The sequence below is a fragment of the Arvicanthis niloticus genome, chromosome X (assembly GCF_011762505.2).
Source record: "Arvicanthis niloticus isolate mArvNil1 chromosome X, mArvNil1.pat.X, whole genome shotgun sequence".
Lineage (NCBI taxonomy): Eukaryota > Metazoa > Chordata > Mammalia > Rodentia > Muridae > Arvicanthis > Arvicanthis niloticus.
Window position 1 is genome coordinate 16,439,892 of NC_047679.1, and position 17,139 is coordinate 16,457,030.

Sequence of the window (17,139 nt, forward strand, 5' to 3'; positions counted from 1 at the left end):
GCCTACCGATCCTTGGTACTGAGGATAAAGGTGGTAAAGAAAAACAGGAGTTTTTACCCTCTCTAGGAACTTTTGGTCTGTAAGGAATTATAAGAAGGCACCACATTCTAGTATGGTAATGCACAGAGTAAAGGTATACCTAACCTGACTTGTTAGACTTTAGAAGTTACATCTTGGGCTGAGAACAAAAGAACAGGTGAGGAAAGGAAGCAAAGTCTTCTAAAGCCAAAGGACCAGCATCTGAAGTGCCTAGAGACATCACTACGGTTGTGTTGAAAGTGGGTTGGGGAAAGGTAGGATTACATTGAGGTGGTGGCATAACCTATGGTTATATCAGAGACTGGATTAAGTGTGGTAATGATGAGGGAGGAGAAAAAAAAGATCTCATTTCCATATGAGACCCAGGAGACATGGTTCTACACATGAACAGCCATGGAAAACAATTTATTTTTGGCACTGACTCCTTTTGCATATTTTCCTTGCAGCAGACATTCCCCCATCCCCAGGAAATATCCCTACCACCCACCCATTGATGGTACGCCATGCAGATCACAGCTCCCTGACACTGGGCAGTGGTTCTTCCACAACTCGTCTTACCCAGGGCATCGGTCGCAGTCAAAGAACCCTAAGACAGCTCACTGCCAATACAGGCCATACCATTCATGTTCACTACCCTGGGAATCGCCAGCCTAACCCTCCTCTTATACTCCAGAGGTGAGTTTGTGTTGAAGCAGAATCAATGAGAAGTTGGACTCAATGGAGCTCTTAAGAATTTTTAACTGAACTTCATCATTGTCTTGACCATAAGGATAAACAGTCCCTCATAAATAAGGTGTGTGCCCCATAGTAAGTGGGTCACCTCATAAATAAGGTGTGTGCCCCATAGTAAGTGGGTCAATGAATATAAGTGGCTTAAAGGTATACAACAGAGGCATTACATCTAACATGGTGTCTAGCATAGGAAAGCTTCCTAGTAATACTTAGGTGTTCAAGGAATTATACAATGATATGCAGTTTAATCTCAAAGTTATCAAACTGACATGCTAATAAGAGTCGTAGTAAAGTTAGATGCCATATGATTAAGTCTACCCATAACCCTATAAGTTGAATAGATCTATATGCTGGATCTCGGGTAACAGGTTTCTGTGGACTTAAAAGTGAAAGTGGTACCTTACCATTACCTTACAGGTTGCTTGGTCCCTCCGCCGCTGCTGACATTCTTCAGCTGAGCAGCAGCCTTCCCTTACAAAGCAGAGGCCGGGCCCGCCTCCTAGTGGGCAATGATGACGTCCATATCATCGCCAGGTCTGATGACGAGCTGCTGGATGACTTTTTTCACGACCAGAGTACAGCCACTAGTCAAGCAGGCAAGTTTATTCAGTAAGAGGGAGGATAGAGTTCTTTGATTCTTGTTCGATCCTAAGGAGAATAGAAGAGTATCTTTCCGGGAGAAACAACATTTTATAGGAGCCAAAACCACTTGGTGACTTAGCCGAGGGCAACAACTTTTTATTGCCTCTGAGTGCCTGTTAACAGCAAAACTTGTGACAGATCATGGGTCCTTTTAGGAAAATACTGTAATTTTTAGGTCAATCAACACTTCATAAATCCAAAAATTTCACTTCATTTTGTTCTCATACAGGAACCCTGTCCAGCATCCCAACAGCTCTGACCAGATGGACAGAGGAATGCAAAGTTCTTGATGCTGAGAGTATGCATGACTGTGTTTCAGGTCTGTGGCAACTTGAATATCAGGGTATTAATGAGCCTTTCAGTGCTAGAATGAGTGTGCAGAAAGTTGTTTTTGATTCTCTGGCTATTAGCTCTGCCATTCTACCTTTCCAAGCAGCCTCTGATCTTTACCTTTTTCTTGTAGTGGTTAAAGTGCCTATTGTCAATCACCTGGAATTCTTGAGAGATGAGGAACTAGAAGAGAGAAGGGAGAAACGCAGGAAACAACTGGCTGAGGAAGAAACAAAAATAATAGACAAAGGCAAAGAAGACAAGGAGAACAGAGATCAGAGTGCCCAGGTGACTCCAAAGGACTTAAAAGATGTATCAGTTTGTTTTTATTATGGTTTTGCCATGCTCATAGTACTAAACCACCAAAATATTCTAGAACATTACATTTAACATGGAAAATTGATCATTTCCAGGTTTATTCATCTGGTTTTTAGGCAGAATGAAAAAAAAATCAAACCCAGAGGTAAATTATTTCTCCGTTACCTTACTAGGGAAATGTAAACCAAAATGGTTCCTTACACAATAGTCCTACCTATCTTTCTAAGGCCTAAAGGTAGACCCTCACTCAGCCCACGTTCTTGGTTCTCACTTCCATTTCCCACCTGAAATCTATTACCATACAATTAATGTATATGGATAAAAGCTAATAGGAACACAAAAAAGAAGGGAGCAGAAGGCTGTTGTATATCCTACTCAGCAGTTAGTATAGTAGGTAATTTTTTTTTTAATTTCTTTACATACCAATAAAGCTACCCTCCTCTCCTCTCCTCTCCTCCCCTCCCAGTCCTTCCCCCTCACGTTCCCTCCCCTTATTTCTTTATCCTCAGAGAACAGGAGGCCCCCACCTTGGTATATCATAATTGCAGTAGATATATCTTTTATCGAGGCTAGATAAGGCAGCCCAGTTAGGGGAAGGAAGGGGCCAGGCCACACTACAGTAAGGAACAGCTGCTGCTTCTGCTGTTAGAAGTCCCACGTGAAGACCAATTTGTTACATATGTATAGGGACCTAGGTCCTTCTCTCTGGTTGGTGGGTCAGTCTCAGCCCTTGTGGTCCCAGGTTACTTGATTCTGTAGATTTTTCTTGTGGTATCCTTGACTTCTCTGGCTCCTTATTAAAAATAAAGACATGAGGAGCTGGAGATTAACTTGTTTGGTTCACACCCACGTGACAGCTTAAAATTAACTCCAATTCCCTGTGATCCAACACCCTCTTTTGGTCTCAGCCTAACCAAAACAAAAAAAAAATCCCCACAAACACCAGGTTCAGTTCAGAGAGCTCTTACCCCAAAACAATAAGGCAAAGAAAAATATTAAAAATCACTGGGATTGGCTCAGTGGTAATGTGCTTGCTCTACATAAGCCAAGCTTATATATATGCAGGCACATACTCCTACACATGAAAAGAAATGGGTGGGGGGGGGCATTAATATTGAGGGTATAGCTTAGTGATAGGGCACTCTCCCAGTCTGTACAAGGTCCAGGTTTGATTCCTAACATGCTAAATAAAATTAGTGCAGACACATTGAGGTATTGGTTTATAGTAATAGGCTTGCTCTAACAAATATCCTTATATTAAACTTTGCTTTAAACATTGGGCTGGAGAGATGGCTCAGCAGTTAAAAGCACTGACTGCTCTTCCAGAGGTCCTGAGTTCAGTTCCCAGCAACCACATGGTGGCTCACAACCATCTGTAATGGGATCTGACCCCCTCTTCTGGTGTGTCTGAAGACAACTATAATTGTACTCATAAAATAGATAAACCTTTTTTTAAAAAGTAACATTGTATATGACTAAAAGAGCTAAAATGGACATTGGATTATAGCTCAGTCGAAGAATACTTCACTGGTGTGTGCAAGGTTTGATATAAAGCAATAAATACCCCAAAACAAAGCTAGAGTAGAAAAAAATAATAAACACAAAGAAAAGAAATAGATGGAGCTGAGAGTATCCTGTCTCACAAATGTTCTTATTTCTGATATGTTCTTTTTTTTATTCTCTCATTGTTCATTTCCTGCTCACTCCCATACTTTTGCCTTTGTGTAACCTAGTGCATTCTTTCTAGTATGTTGTTGGAGATAAAAACTAGGACCTCACACATGGTAAACTTTTGAACTTTCCTGCTGGGCTATATCTCCAAGTCCTCTCCAAAGCTGTTGAACATTAGTATATGTAAAGAAATTGGATAATATTTTGTATTCTGAAATGCCCACATGGCCAGGTCACTGAATCCCTGGTTAGTCTAGGTAAGGGATAATGACATCATATTTGACTTTTCTTGTGTGCTTGTAAATGTTTCCCAATAGTCTCTCTTCTCTTTGCAGTGTACTGTATCTAAGACAAATGACTCCACTGAACAGAATGTCTCAGGTAACCCTCCCTCCCTTCCACTCTTGCTAATTAATCAGTGGATTCTTTCCAAATAGATGGCCATATTGGCTGAAGATGGACACTGGTGCTCTGTGGGATGAGGTAGTAGATTGTATAGTTTTAGGGTCATACCCCATCTTGGAGATAACTATACAGTCTACTGTCTTTCCCACGGTGGTACACTTCCCATCCAACTAGCCCTATTCAAATGGTTCTTGTTAATGGTTATGCTGTGTTTCAGTCTGATATGTACACAGGTTATGTATCTTATTCTTTTCCCCCACAAACTAGGCATGTACATCTTTGAGGTACATCCTTTGGTATGGCACTTGATTAGAACATCTGATGGCAGTGGTTCTCAGTTGTCAGTCCTCAGTGAAAATTAACACGGGGAAGTCTAGTGTATGTTTCAGAGCTAGACTTATTACATGCAAAGACTTTTATGTTTAGAAGTTATGTTGTCCTAGATCTTGGATAACAAAATATTGCTACTAAATTACTGGATTTTTTTTTCTTTCTTAAAATCCAAAAGTACTTAGTCATTTTCATTCTTAATCTAAAATCCTTGTGTTCTATGGAATCTAAAAGTCTTAACAACATTGTCTTTAGAAGTAGGATTTGGGGGATCATAGCTTTACAGGGGGGGGTGTGAGAGAGAGTGAGAAGGGGGGAGGGGGAAGACTTCCTATTCTAATCATCTTAGCAATGGTCAGTAATCATTTTTATCATTGTTGTCAGTGTGGTATCATGTTTCCCTCATGTCTATTCCAAACTTGCTTTTGGAAACTTAAATCTTCTGCCATTGAATTGGGAGACTTGTTTTACCAAAACCTACATATTTTAAAAGCATTGACAAGAGAATAGATGTCCCAGTGCTCTTAATCTAGCAAAAGGTATATGAAAGGGTCTATGCTACAAGGTAAATGGCCTTTTGCCTACTGCCCTTACTAGACACATCTGCACATGCTGGGGTGAGGTAGTAAGTTGTATTGTTGTGGGGTAGGGATTTTAGGCCCCAATAAGAAGATAACTATACAACTTACTACTTTCCCTGGTATGTTGCATATTCACATTAAGTCTTGACAATGTTGACTCCATTAGAGAAAAGCTGTAAACATTTAGTGAACAAACAGGACTATAATAAAGGGAGGTAGAAGGGGACAGATGATAGTGTGAGTCAAATACTGTTAAATGACTTGTCCATATATTAGAACATATTAACTGATTATTTTACCATTTTTTACCATTGAGTACAAACTGGACATTCTTGTACTCCTTGATTCTATATATAACTTCATTTACTCATAATAGAATATGAAGTGTATGAATGAAAACTGTACTTAAGGAATTTTGAATAAGAAGCCAGGCATGTTGGTTCATACTTGCAATTCTAAAATTTAATAGGCAGAGTCAAGAAAAGCAAGAGTTCAAGGACAGCCTTGGCTTCAGGGTGAGCTCAGTAGGCGCCTGGGCTGTATGAGACCCTGTCTGTAAACAATAGCAGCAATGTAGAATTATGGATAAATTCTGACCATTTCTTGTTCCAAGTAGATAAAGAAATGTAAGGCTCTATAAGCTTTTAGTAGATTTTTCTGGGTAGCCTTCCCCTATCTATGTGGTATGCAACTGTTTCTACCTGGAACATAGAAAATATTGTATTCTCTAGATCATCAGAGTCATATCTTTGGTGTTGAGACACATAGTATTGTGACTTAGCCCTCTTCATTATGATATGCCAGCCAAGAACTGTTTCTGGGAACAGATTGATTTGAGAAAGATTTTCATGTCTTGTTTGAATGGGTCCTTACCAGGCTTTATGTGTTGATTGGATTCTTCCCATGGTCATTTGCTAAGTTCCCCTTAACCTTGAATATTATTCTTTCCAATAAAGATGGGACTCCTATGCCTGACAGCTATCCAACAACCCCTTCTTCAACGGATGCACCTACATCTGAGTCTAAGGAGACACTTGGTACCTTACAACCCTCCCAGCAGCAGCCAGCACTTCCACCCCCACCACCCTTAGGAGAGATTCCTCAGGAACTGCAGTCCCCTGCTGAAGAAGTGGGAAACTCTACACAGCTATTGATGCCTATAGAGCTGGAGGAATTGGGTCCCGCAAGACCAAGTGGAGAAGCAGAAACAACTCAAATGGAATTATCTCCAGCTCCCACCATAAGTGAGTAGAATATTGATTTTAAAGGAGCATTTAAAAAAAGAGTTGCTATCTTTGTCACTTTTTCTGCTTTCTCACTTTAAAGATTTAGGAGCTCAGAATCCTTAGTTTACACTTCAGCTTTCTTAATTGAAGCTGAGATTTGTGTCCTCAGTTAATTATTATTGTATATCTTAATGATAGTATTAGATATGCCACCATTTCTCTAGGCAGTATTCATTTCTGAACTATCATGTAAGGTTTGTTATTTAACTTGCTTGAAAATAATTTTTCAAAGTTGGTGGTGCCTTCATAAACTGAAATTCTAGACTGTTTAGTTTTTCCTGTCATTATTCACATACCTACTTCTCACTTACTTAAAATGGTGCATCAGAATTCTTCTAACAAGGGAAATTGAAACTAAGTTCACTATACCATAGTTTCTATGCTGTAGCCTGGAGAGATTTTTTAAGATGTCAGTTTTGTTTTTGTCAGGAACTGTCACAGTTTCTTTTTCTGTTGCTGTAATAAAATAATCTGACAAGTTATTTTAAGGGAAGAAGGGTTTATTTTGACTCATAGTTCCAAGTTATATTCTGTCATAGCAGGGAGAGTCACGGCAGAAACTTGAGGGAACTGGTCACATATCATTATGCATAAAACAATGAATACATGCATGCTTCTCAGTGCTCCTTTTTCAGTTAAACAGCCCAAGATTCCTGGGATTGCTTCCACCTATGGTGGTAATTCCCTAAAGATGTTTTCAGAGGCCCATGTCCTAGGTAATGTTAGATTTGGTCAAATTGATGATTAACAGTAACCATCACAAGAACCTTGTCTATTTAGATAACTGGAACCACTGGCATGTGTATATAACTGGTGCCTACAGGAAAACAGAGAACCAAAATTCTTACCTAGGGACATTGTTTCACAGACATGTGTAGTACATAGAAAAGTCTTAACAAGTTGAGATGGACGAGTAGGCAATAGATAATCAATGTAGATGAGTGAAAAGTCTATACTAACTGTTGCAAAAGGAAACAACCCTACCAAAGACCTTGCCTGCTATATAGCCTTGATTCAAAGCAGCCATATAATTTCTCACTCTTACTCCTTCTAGCCTCTCTCTCCCCAGAGAGAGCTGAAGATTCAGATGCATTAACAGCTGTCAGCAGTCAGCTAGAAGGTTCCCCCATGGACACCAGCAGCCTGGCTTCCTGTACATTAGAAGAGGCTGTGGGTGACACTCCAGCAGCTGGCAGTTCTGAGCAGCCCACAGCAGGCAGTTCCACTCCTGGGGATGCCCCATCAGTTGTGGCAGAAGTGCAAGGCAGACCTGATATGTCAAGAGAATCCACCCAGCCACCTGAGGACAGGTAGGTTCTCTACAGCCAATAGGAGATTATTTCATTAAAGATTATTTCAAGCTGAACTCACACTTGTTCATTGTAGGGCATGCTTGTTGCACTGTGATTAGTGTTTCTTTTTGAGAAATGGATAGTAGGAATGTTTTCGTTGTTTGGTTTTTGTTTGCTTTTTATGGGAAAACATTATAAAGAACAACCTGAGAACGTTTTCTTTTCCTTAGCTCCCCCCCTGCATCCTCTGAGAGTTCTTCCACCAGAGATTCTGCCGTGGCTATCTCTGGAGCAGATTCTCGTGGAATTCTAGAAGAGCCATTACCTTCAACAAGCAGTGAAGAAGAAGATCCCCTTGCTGGTAAGTTCATGTGTGCCATAATGATATAGTTTCTGTTTCCAAAAACTCTTGCTTGGACATACCCTCCAAACACTTTCCTCAAGGTAGGTGTATGAGTCGGGGGTGGGGATTGTTGAAGATACATTAGCAATAAGAGGATGTAGGTGTTACATAATGGAATAAATTCAGACTTAGAAGTCAAGTTAGCCTTAGCTCACTCACATTCTCCATCTGTACCATTTCCTACCTTTATAAAGTATGGGCCATTATTTAATATCTCTAATCCTCATTCTTCATTGGCACTATGTTAGCCAGCTTTCCATTGCTAAATCAAATGTCTGAAATAGTCAACTTTTAAAAGAATGGATTGTCTTAAGGCTCACAGTTATGGAGCTTTCAGTCTTTGGTCAGTTGTATTTAGGTCTCTTTAGTAAGATACTACATAATGGTGGCTACATACAAATCTACATGAAATAATCTTTATAAAGGTTGAGTGACAGCGTACACCACTAATGAACTATTTGAACTGTTGAACTATTTGAAGCTTAGGAAGATGGGTTATGGCTCTTCTCCTATCTTTGCAAGCAATGTGAAACATAAAAGGCTAGTTTCTCAACTCACGATTTGTGTTTCTTTTCTCTGAGTATACCTTTGAATATCCATGAAGATATAAGTCACTTTATATCTTACATCTTTTTAGGTATCAGTCTCCCTGAAGGTGTGGATCCCTCCTTTCTGGCTGCTCTCCCTGATGATATCCGTCGGGAAGTCCTACAGAACCAGTTGGGCATACGTCCACCAACCCGAAGTGCCCCCTCCACAAATAGCTCAGCTCCTGCGGTAGTAGGGAACCCTGGTGTGACTGAAGTGAGCCCTGAGTTCCTGGCTGCCCTACCTCCAGCCATTCAAGAGGAAGTATGTGAGCGGGAACATGGCGAGAACAAACTTAGCTTGAAAAGAGCTATACTCTTACTGATTTCTTTCCTTCTGTAGGTGCTAGCACAGCAGAGAGCTGAACAGCAGCGACGGGAACTGGCTCAGAATGCCAGTTCAGACACCCCCATGGACCCTGTGACCTTCATTCAGACTCTGCCCTCAGATCTGCGCCGTAGTGTCCTAGAGGACATGGAAGACAGCGTGTTAGCTGTGATGCCACCTGACATTGCAGCTGAGGCTCAAGCTCTAAGGCGAGAACAAGAAGCCCGACAGCGGCAGCTCATGCATGAGCGTCTTTTTGGACACAGCAGTACTTCTGCACTTTCTGCCATTCTCCGAAGCCCGGGTACAGAGGGAGGCAAGTGGGAGGGCTTTGGAATATCCTGGCCTTGTTTTAATTAGCCTCTTTTACTACCTGTTGTATTGCTTGAACCCAGTTTCTCCTCACTTCACCAAATTCTATTTCCTTTTTCTTTTCTTGTAGCTTTTACCAGTCGCCTGAGCGGCAACCGTGGGGTCCAGTATACTCGCCTTGCTGTACAGAGGGGTGGCACCTTCCAGATGGGGGGTAGCAGCAGCCATAATAGGTACCCTTGTCCTTTTTTTTTTTTTAAACCTTAACTATACTACCTTCTGGGTCCCTTAATTTTATACGTAGAGAAGCTAAAAGATTTTGTGGCAGCCTGGATGATCATTCTGAGCTATTTTCCTTGAAATGGGTAGACAATGCCACAGCTTTGATTGGGCTTAGGTAAAAGACCAGACTTAAAAAGATAGGCTAGCAGTGGATAGTAGTTACAGTTTTAACAAAATAGAAAGTGGGAGCCTACTTGGCCTTAGCACTACAGCATATATGCTACAGAAATAGGAGAGGAATTATTTATTGACTAAAACTAGGATGAAGCACAGTAGATTTAACATTCTAAAACAATTTCTGGAGAGATCAGTTCTTATAAAAGAATGGCAGCCCCTTAATCTAGAGAAGGCAAAAACAAGCCTTGGGTCATAGACCTTAGATTTTCATCACTTGGTAAATGATAAAAATATGAATCTCTTCTTACTTCTCAGTGGTCATGTAATTAAGAGCAAATTATCTGATTTGTTTGAGCTTCTCACTCACAATTTCAATAATGGTGTACAGCATCCTTCAGGGAAAGAAGTTGTAAAGTACCCGATATATGATAGATACACAAAAGAGTTGTTGCTGTGGATTGCTTTGTCTTCTTTTACAGTCTCCCTGGGGTTATCCCACTCATTCTTCTCTCATGTACCTCATATACCTGATTCTAGTACTTACTTTAGTTAGTATTACCCAGAAACAATGCTCTGTTTCCAGGCCTTCTGGCAGTAATGTGGACACACTCCTCCGCCTCCGAGGACGACTCCTTCTAGACCATGAAGCCCTGTCTTGCCTCTTGGTCCTACTTTTTGTGGATGAGCCAAAGCTCAATACTAGCCGTCTACACCGAGTACTGAGAAATCTCTGCTATCATGCTCAGACCCGCCATTGGGTCATCCGCAGCCTCCTGTCCATTTTGCAGCGCAGCAGTGAGAGTGAGTTGTGCATTGAGACACCTAAGCTCTCCACAAGTGAAGAAAGGGGCAAGAAGTCAAGCAAGAGCTGTGCATCAAGCAGCCATGAGAACCGTCCCCTGGATCTGCTCCACAAGATGGAGTCCAAAAGTTCCAATCAGCTCTCCTGGCTCTCAGTATCAATGGATGCTGCTTTAGGCTGTAGGACTAACATATTCCAGATTCAACGTTCTGGAGGGCGTAAACATACAGAAAAGCATGCAAGCAGTGGTTCCACTGTCCACATCCACCCCCAGGCTGCTCCTGTTGTCTGCAGACATGTTTTGGATACACTCATTCAGTTGGCCAAGGTGAGGAGCTTGACAGAATCCTAGACCCCAGGGCTTTCTGGGCATCAACACCTTGGGTGAGATCTGGACAGTAAAAGGCTAACAAATCTCTTTGTTATTTTACATTGTGCCATTTGCTGTTTCTGAGAAATTGTTCAATAAATAACTTCGTGGAGTTTTATCTTTGTTCTTTATAATTTTTAATGTACTAGCTCAGTCATCAAAACAACTGTTTGCACTCTATATGATTCTTATTTTACAGATAAAGGAAACAGTGCTACTATGTATTGGGGTCCCACCTGTACTAGGCACCAGGCAAAATGCATTACCTTATTTAATACCAAGAACTTTGCCAGGCTGTGTTGTTTTCCTTGTTTCATAAGTGCAGAGACAAAGCATTTAGAAAAGATTGCTAATCGTCTTGCTTCAACGTCCTTATTTCTCCAGGCTGCTTCACCATCTACTGGATAAAAGTCATATAATCCATCTGTCTTATGTTACCAGAGCTGTTAAAGAAAAGGAAGAGTCTGAGAAGCAATTTTCTTTTCCTGTCAGGCTAATCTTTACAGAGATTCCTTAGATCGAACCTATTCTTTTCCCTGCAGGTGTTTCCCAGCCATTTTACACAGCAGCGGACCAAAGAAACAAACTGTGAGAGTGATCGGGAACGGGGCAGTAAGCAGGCCTGCAGCCCATGCTCCTCACAGTCCTCCAGCAGTGGCATCTGTACAGACTTCTGGGACTTATTGGTAAAACTGGACAACATGAATGTTAGCCGAAAAGGCAAGAACTCTGTGAAGTCAATACCAGTGAGCGCTGGTGGTGAAGGGGAAACTTCCCTACACAGCCTTGAAGCCTCTCCACTCGGGCAGCTCATGAACATGTTGTCACATCCTGTTATCCGCCGGAGTTCTCTCTTAACTGAGAAACTCCTGAGACTCCTCTCTCTCATCTCAATTGCTCTCCCAGAAAACAAAGTATCGGAAGTGCAAACTAACTCCAGCAACAGTGGTTCCTCCACTGCTGCCACCTCAAACACATCTACTACTACCACCACCACCACTACTGCCACTGCCCCCACGCCTACACCCCCTGCTGCAACTACCCCTGTCACTTCTGTTCCAGCTCTGGTTGCTGCCACAGCTATTTCTACCATTACTGTAGCTGCTTCTACCACAGTGACTACACCCACAACTGCTACCACTACTGTTTCAAGTAAGTGTTTCAAGTCAGAGCTAAAGGGTATGTGTGCTATGGCTCCCACCATACTCCCACTTCCCAATCCAGATCGTCTTCCCTAAATGATCATTATTGTGAGAACAGAATGTGTTCATTCTTACCCTATTTTGTCTATTCCTCTCCCCACACCACCACCTTCCATGTGTATGGTGTATGCACCTGCACACATTTGTATAAAGCCAAACCTCTGGCTCCACCAAAGGGGTGGAGTTAAGTCTTAAGATTTCCAGACTATACAATAATAGACTGAATGCAGTGTGATTTAAGGTAATATCATCTCAGGAAATAGAGAAAATAAGCCAGGTAGCAGATGAGTTAAGAATTGTCTGCAGGTGTAGGTTTTAAAGAATAAGTTGTGGGCTATGATAAGGGAACAATTTAGAGAAATACTTAGGATTTTTGGTTACCTTACAAGGATAGTTAAGAATATAGCTCAGTAGTAGAATGCTTCCATGGTATGTATAACATTCCAAGTTCAATTCTCAGCACACAAAAAAGATTTGGCCTTGATAGGTAGGTTGTCATTTTCTCTGCTTTGCCATTTTAAAGCCCTGTATAATACAGTACTTCCAGGCTTATAGCAGTCACAGAGCTTTAATATGTTCTGTTTCCTCAAAGCTTCCACTACTAAAGGCAGCAAATCTCCAGCAAAGGTTAGTGAAGGAGGCAGCAGTGGTATAGACTTCAAAATGGTATCCTCTGGCCTCACTGAAAACCAGCTACAGCTCTCTGTGGAGGTGAGTCTAAGCTCTTTATACCTTATGAAGTTGAAGGAAAGGGGTAGACGTTTCAGTTCTCAGGTTAGGGCTTATTACTTCTCCTATATTTTACCCAGGTGTTGACATCCCACTCTTGTTCTGAAGAAGGCTTGGAAGATGCAGCCAATGTGTTACTGCAGCTCTCTCGTGGGGACTCTGGAACCCGGGACACTGTTCTTAAGCTGCTACTGAATGGAGCCCGCCATCTGGGTTATACCCTTTGTAAACAGATAGGTAATAGTAGTAGTAGTAGTAGTAGTAGTAGTAATAATAATAATAATAATAATAATAATAATAATAATAATAATAATAATGCTGCATTCTATTCTGTCTTCTTATAAGCACCTCTCACACATACCCTGAACTAGACCATGCTCCTGTAGCACAGCTCTTGTTTTCATCTGTGGATTATTTGAGAACAAGGATTATTTGAGAACAAGGTTGCCTGGCTTTCTTTATATCACCAGCAACTGCTATATAGCTGGTCATCTGTGCTGAGTGAAGGAGTAAGGGAATGCTATTTATGAGAACAAAAAGACCTACCTACTTTTTTTCTCCCTAATAAGTACCTGTAAGAACCCCATGATAAAGTTGCAAAGAGGGCTTTTCTCATCTTAAAGATACACCTACCTGCACTATAATCAGGTTTAGGAATTATACTTAGAATAATGACCTCATTTGTATAGTAAGTGGTTGGTCCATAGAAGAAACAATAAACCAAATAGCAAAATTTTCTGTTCACTTAAATTTCCTGCAAAGATGTTCTGGTAAGGTTCAGCTTTCTGCTTCAAAGAAATCTCTGACTGCTGCCTGCTTGACTCCTCTACCTACCCAGGTACCCTACTCGCTGAATTACGGGAATACAATTTGGAACAGCAGCGTCGAGCCCAATGCGAGACCCTGTCTCCTGATGGCCTACCTGAGGAGCAGCCACAGACCACCAAACTGAAAGGCAAAATGCAGAGCAGGTAGGTGTGGGTTAGAATCTGGAACATTGAAAAGTGGTTTTTGCTAGTTTTCCTCTTCTGTCTCATATCTGTAGGTGGTTTTTCTATTTGTTCTATAACATAATTGATGTGGTGTTTTTAAAAACTCCAGTGGGCTAATACTATCTTTACAGTTATTTTCTCTAGTTAATACCCTGATCCCTCCTTGCTCTGAGTATTTTATACTTTGATGTCAATATACATAAGCCACCTCTACACTATACAGGTTTGACGTGGCTGAAAATGTGGTAATAGTAGCATCTCAGAAGCGACCCTTGGGTGGCCGGGAGCTCCAACTGCCTTCTATGTCCATGTTGACATCCAAGACATCTACCCAGAAGTTCTTCTTGAGGGTACTACAGGTCATCATCCAGCTGCGGGATGACACACGACGAGCTAACAAGAAAGCCAAGCAGACAGGCAGGCTAGGTATAAAACTAGAGTGTCTAATTGAGGGTGGTGATGGTGGTGATAATGCTGCTGCTACTGGGGATGGGGGTGGATCCAGAGTTCCTGAAGGAGCTGGGCTAAAATGTCCTGTTTTGTTTCCATTTGACTTTTCCAAAAAAGAACACCACCCACCCACCCCCCTTTTTAAACTATCAAATGTTGGTGGCTGTATTGTATAACCCATTCAGTTATCTACCTGAGATCCAATAGATCAAGTTTACAATTGAGGAGTTATTTAAATCTGGCAAGGAAATGGGGAGACCAACATTTCTCTGAGAAAGACTTATGAGTGTATGCTTTCTGCCTCCTTGGACACTCCTAGATAAAATGTTAAAATATTAACCATGTTCTCAAACATTGGCTTCTGACCCATAGAACACTCTACATGTGCCATCCATTTGTCTTTTACCATTTCCCCTGCTCCTGTCTACCTTGGAACTTGATTATGAGGATACAAAACCTCCTGAACTAAAACTCAAATTTAACAAGATGCCCCATGGCATCCATGAAGAGAGGAAAGAATTTTGGGCATTCCCAGTTACTACATTTTATATCATGCCTTCCCCTTTTCCCTCTTTCTCCCAGGTTCCTCCGGTTTAGGCTCAGCTAGCAGCATCCAGGCAGCTGTTCGGCAGCTGGAGGCTGAGGCTGATGCCATTATACAAATGGTACGTGAGGGTCAAAGGGCGCGGAGACAGCAACAAGCAGCAACGGTTAGCATGATGCCTGCGGCCCCTCATTCATTTCTCTACCCTCCTTCCTGCACCATGTCATCAGTTGGGATTCATTGCTCATACCTTGTATGCTTTTGCATTAAGTTTGCTACATGAATGCCTCTAGACAACAAGGCTATGTTCTGTTGGTGTTTCTCTTACTTTTCATTGATTGTTTTTACTGGTTTGTATTGATACCTGGTTGAATTTAAAGCTTGGCCATCATATCCCACTCCCAGCTATCCAGTTAGTAGTGTTTTTCAAATTGACTTATGCTCGGTGCCTGGGTTCTGAAGGGATATATGGTTAAAAAAAATTAGTGATGTGAAATAATGCAGACAATAGAAGTGCTACTCTTGAAAGTCCCGTGAGTTTGATATACATTATCTATGGCCACTATTTCACCCTGGCCTTTAATCTCAGCACTTGGGACAGAGGTGGATCTCTGTGAGTTCAAGGCCAGCTTAGTCTACATAGTGAGTTCCAGGACCAGCGAAACCCTATCTCAAAACATATAGTATATTGCTGGTCACACTGGACATAGTACAGGATTTGGGAGAATGACTCCCAACAGTGTTAGAGAAAATAAAGAGCTGTTATTCTGGGGTATTTTTTTCTGCCCAGTCTCCTGTCTTACCTGATAAAGACATAGTTTAAATACCCCACCTATGGGAGATTATACTGAGTTCAGTTTGAACAAATAGTAATAGCCAACAAGCCTACTTTCTGCCTACCTTAAGAGTATGTACACAAACAGAACCTGGTCCAGAAAATGTATAATTTTTGTCTATACTCAGAGCACCAGTATAGGTGTAGAGTGAGATGTGAATAGGAATTGGGTGGGAACGGATTAGAGAGAATGCTGGCACCCAGGAAGCTCTTGGGGAAGCCTGCAGGCTCATAGTGAAAAAGAAACATGTGTGTCATCCTTTTGACCTAGAGAGCTATATACTTTGATAACCAGGTAGGTGAAAGTATCTTCTAAGCTCAATGTGTGAGACATTCAGGGGCCAACCTCTAGTCCTGGAGGAAAGCAGAGTTGCACCTTTATGTGACCTTTTCTCCCTTTATCCAGTCGGAGTCTTCTAACCAGTCAGAGACATCTGTCCGGAGAGAGGAATCACCCATGGATGTGGACCAGCCATCTCCCAGTGCTCAAGATACTCAGTCCATTGGTCAGTACTACTGCTGCTTGCAAAAAAAGTTAGAGAAGTCCTAATGGATCCATAAATGTTCACAAGTTTATAAATGTAAAGTCAGCCTGAACAACACAGAGAGAACCTGTCTTTAAAGTAGCAGATTAGGGCCTGGCAAGATGACTCAGTGAATAAAGGGAATTTGTACTTGCCACCAAGCCTTGACAACCTGAGTTTGAACCTCAGAACCCACATGGTCAAAGGAGAGTACTAATGACCACAAGTAAACTCCCAACGTGTGCCCTATGTGTTTGTGCTAAATACACATAAGGCTGAGGCAAGATTGACTTGCTCATATACTAAGCCTGCTGCTACATAGTGAGACTCTATCTCAAAAGATGATGAATGAAGTGGCTTGGCAGGTAAGGGTACTTGCTAAAGAGCCATTACCAAGTTTAACTCCTGGTACTTCTATGATCGGAGGGGGGAAAATGAACTCCTTCAAATTTGTCCTCTACTTTCCACACGTGCCGTGGCATACAAACACACACCCATGCGCATACACAACAAAAATTTGGAAAGTGAAAAGGTGTTACTATAAGAAGAAAAAAAGGAGCCAAACATGATGACACATGTATTTAATTCTAGTACTTCAGAGGCAAACATGGCCATATCTAAGTTCAAGGGCAGCCAGAGATACATATTGAGACCCTGTCTCAACAAAAAAAGGAGGAGGAGAAGGAAAAGAAAAAAAAAGGAAATGTAGTATATTGTGCATGAATATGGCATGTTCATCAAGTCTTGGCTCCCCAATTTGCTAGCTCTGAGTTACAAGGCATGATTCATTTAAAGCAGTACTGTTTGGGATGGGAAACAGCCCAGTGTCCAGTGTAGCTAAAGTGCTTGCCATGGGGTCAAAAACACCCAACATGGTAACACACACTCTAATAATCCCAGTGCTAGAGAAAGCCAACATTGGCAGATCCCTGGGCTTAGGCTTGAGCTTGCTGACCAGCTGACCTACCCTAATCAGTGAGTTCCAGGTTAATGAGAGACCCTATTTCAAAAAACAGGTAGATGGCCCTAGAGCAGT

At 41.6% G+C, this 17,139-nt stretch overlaps 1 protein-coding gene across 36 annotated transcripts in view; it reads left to right on the forward strand.

Moving 5' to 3' along the window:
• The window catches only part of Huwe1 (HECT, UBA and WWE domain containing E3 ubiquitin protein ligase 1), a 122,283-nt gene that overhangs the window by 97,133 nt on the left and 8,011 nt on the right, over nucleotides 1-17,139 (forward strand). For 20 of the 36 annotated variants that reach the window (XM_076918660.1, XM_076918662.1, XM_076918669.1 and 17 more), the window contains 19 exons: nucleotides 486-714; nucleotides 1,189-1,367; nucleotides 1,643-1,732; nucleotides 1,877-2,031; nucleotides 4,068-4,113; nucleotides 6,005-6,292; nucleotides 7,389-7,644; nucleotides 7,857-7,987; nucleotides 8,667-8,881; nucleotides 8,960-9,260; nucleotides 9,387-9,489; nucleotides 10,239-10,785; nucleotides 11,370-11,979; nucleotides 12,622-12,740; nucleotides 12,839-12,995; nucleotides 13,597-13,729; nucleotides 13,974-14,176; nucleotides 14,783-14,997; nucleotides 15,986-16,085. In XM_076918660.1, the coding sequence (XP_076774775.1) occupies nucleotides 486-714; nucleotides 1,189-1,367; nucleotides 1,643-1,732; nucleotides 1,877-2,031; nucleotides 4,068-4,113; nucleotides 6,005-6,292; nucleotides 7,389-7,644; nucleotides 7,857-7,987; nucleotides 8,667-8,881; nucleotides 8,960-9,260; nucleotides 9,387-9,489; nucleotides 10,239-10,785; nucleotides 11,370-11,979; nucleotides 12,622-12,740; nucleotides 12,839-12,995; nucleotides 13,597-13,729; nucleotides 13,974-14,176; nucleotides 14,783-14,997; nucleotides 15,986-16,085 (4,077 nt within the window). The remainder of the gene's footprint in view (nucleotides 1-485; nucleotides 715-1,188; nucleotides 1,368-1,642; nucleotides 1,733-1,876; nucleotides 2,032-4,067; nucleotides 4,114-6,004; nucleotides 6,293-7,388; nucleotides 7,645-7,856; nucleotides 7,988-8,666; nucleotides 8,882-8,959; nucleotides 9,261-9,386; nucleotides 9,490-10,238; nucleotides 10,786-11,369; nucleotides 11,980-12,621; nucleotides 12,741-12,838; nucleotides 12,996-13,596; nucleotides 13,730-13,973; nucleotides 14,177-14,782; nucleotides 14,998-15,985; nucleotides 16,086-17,139) is intronic. The other 16 variants (XM_076918689.1, XM_076918678.1, XM_076918680.1 and 13 more) reach the window with 6 other exon arrangements.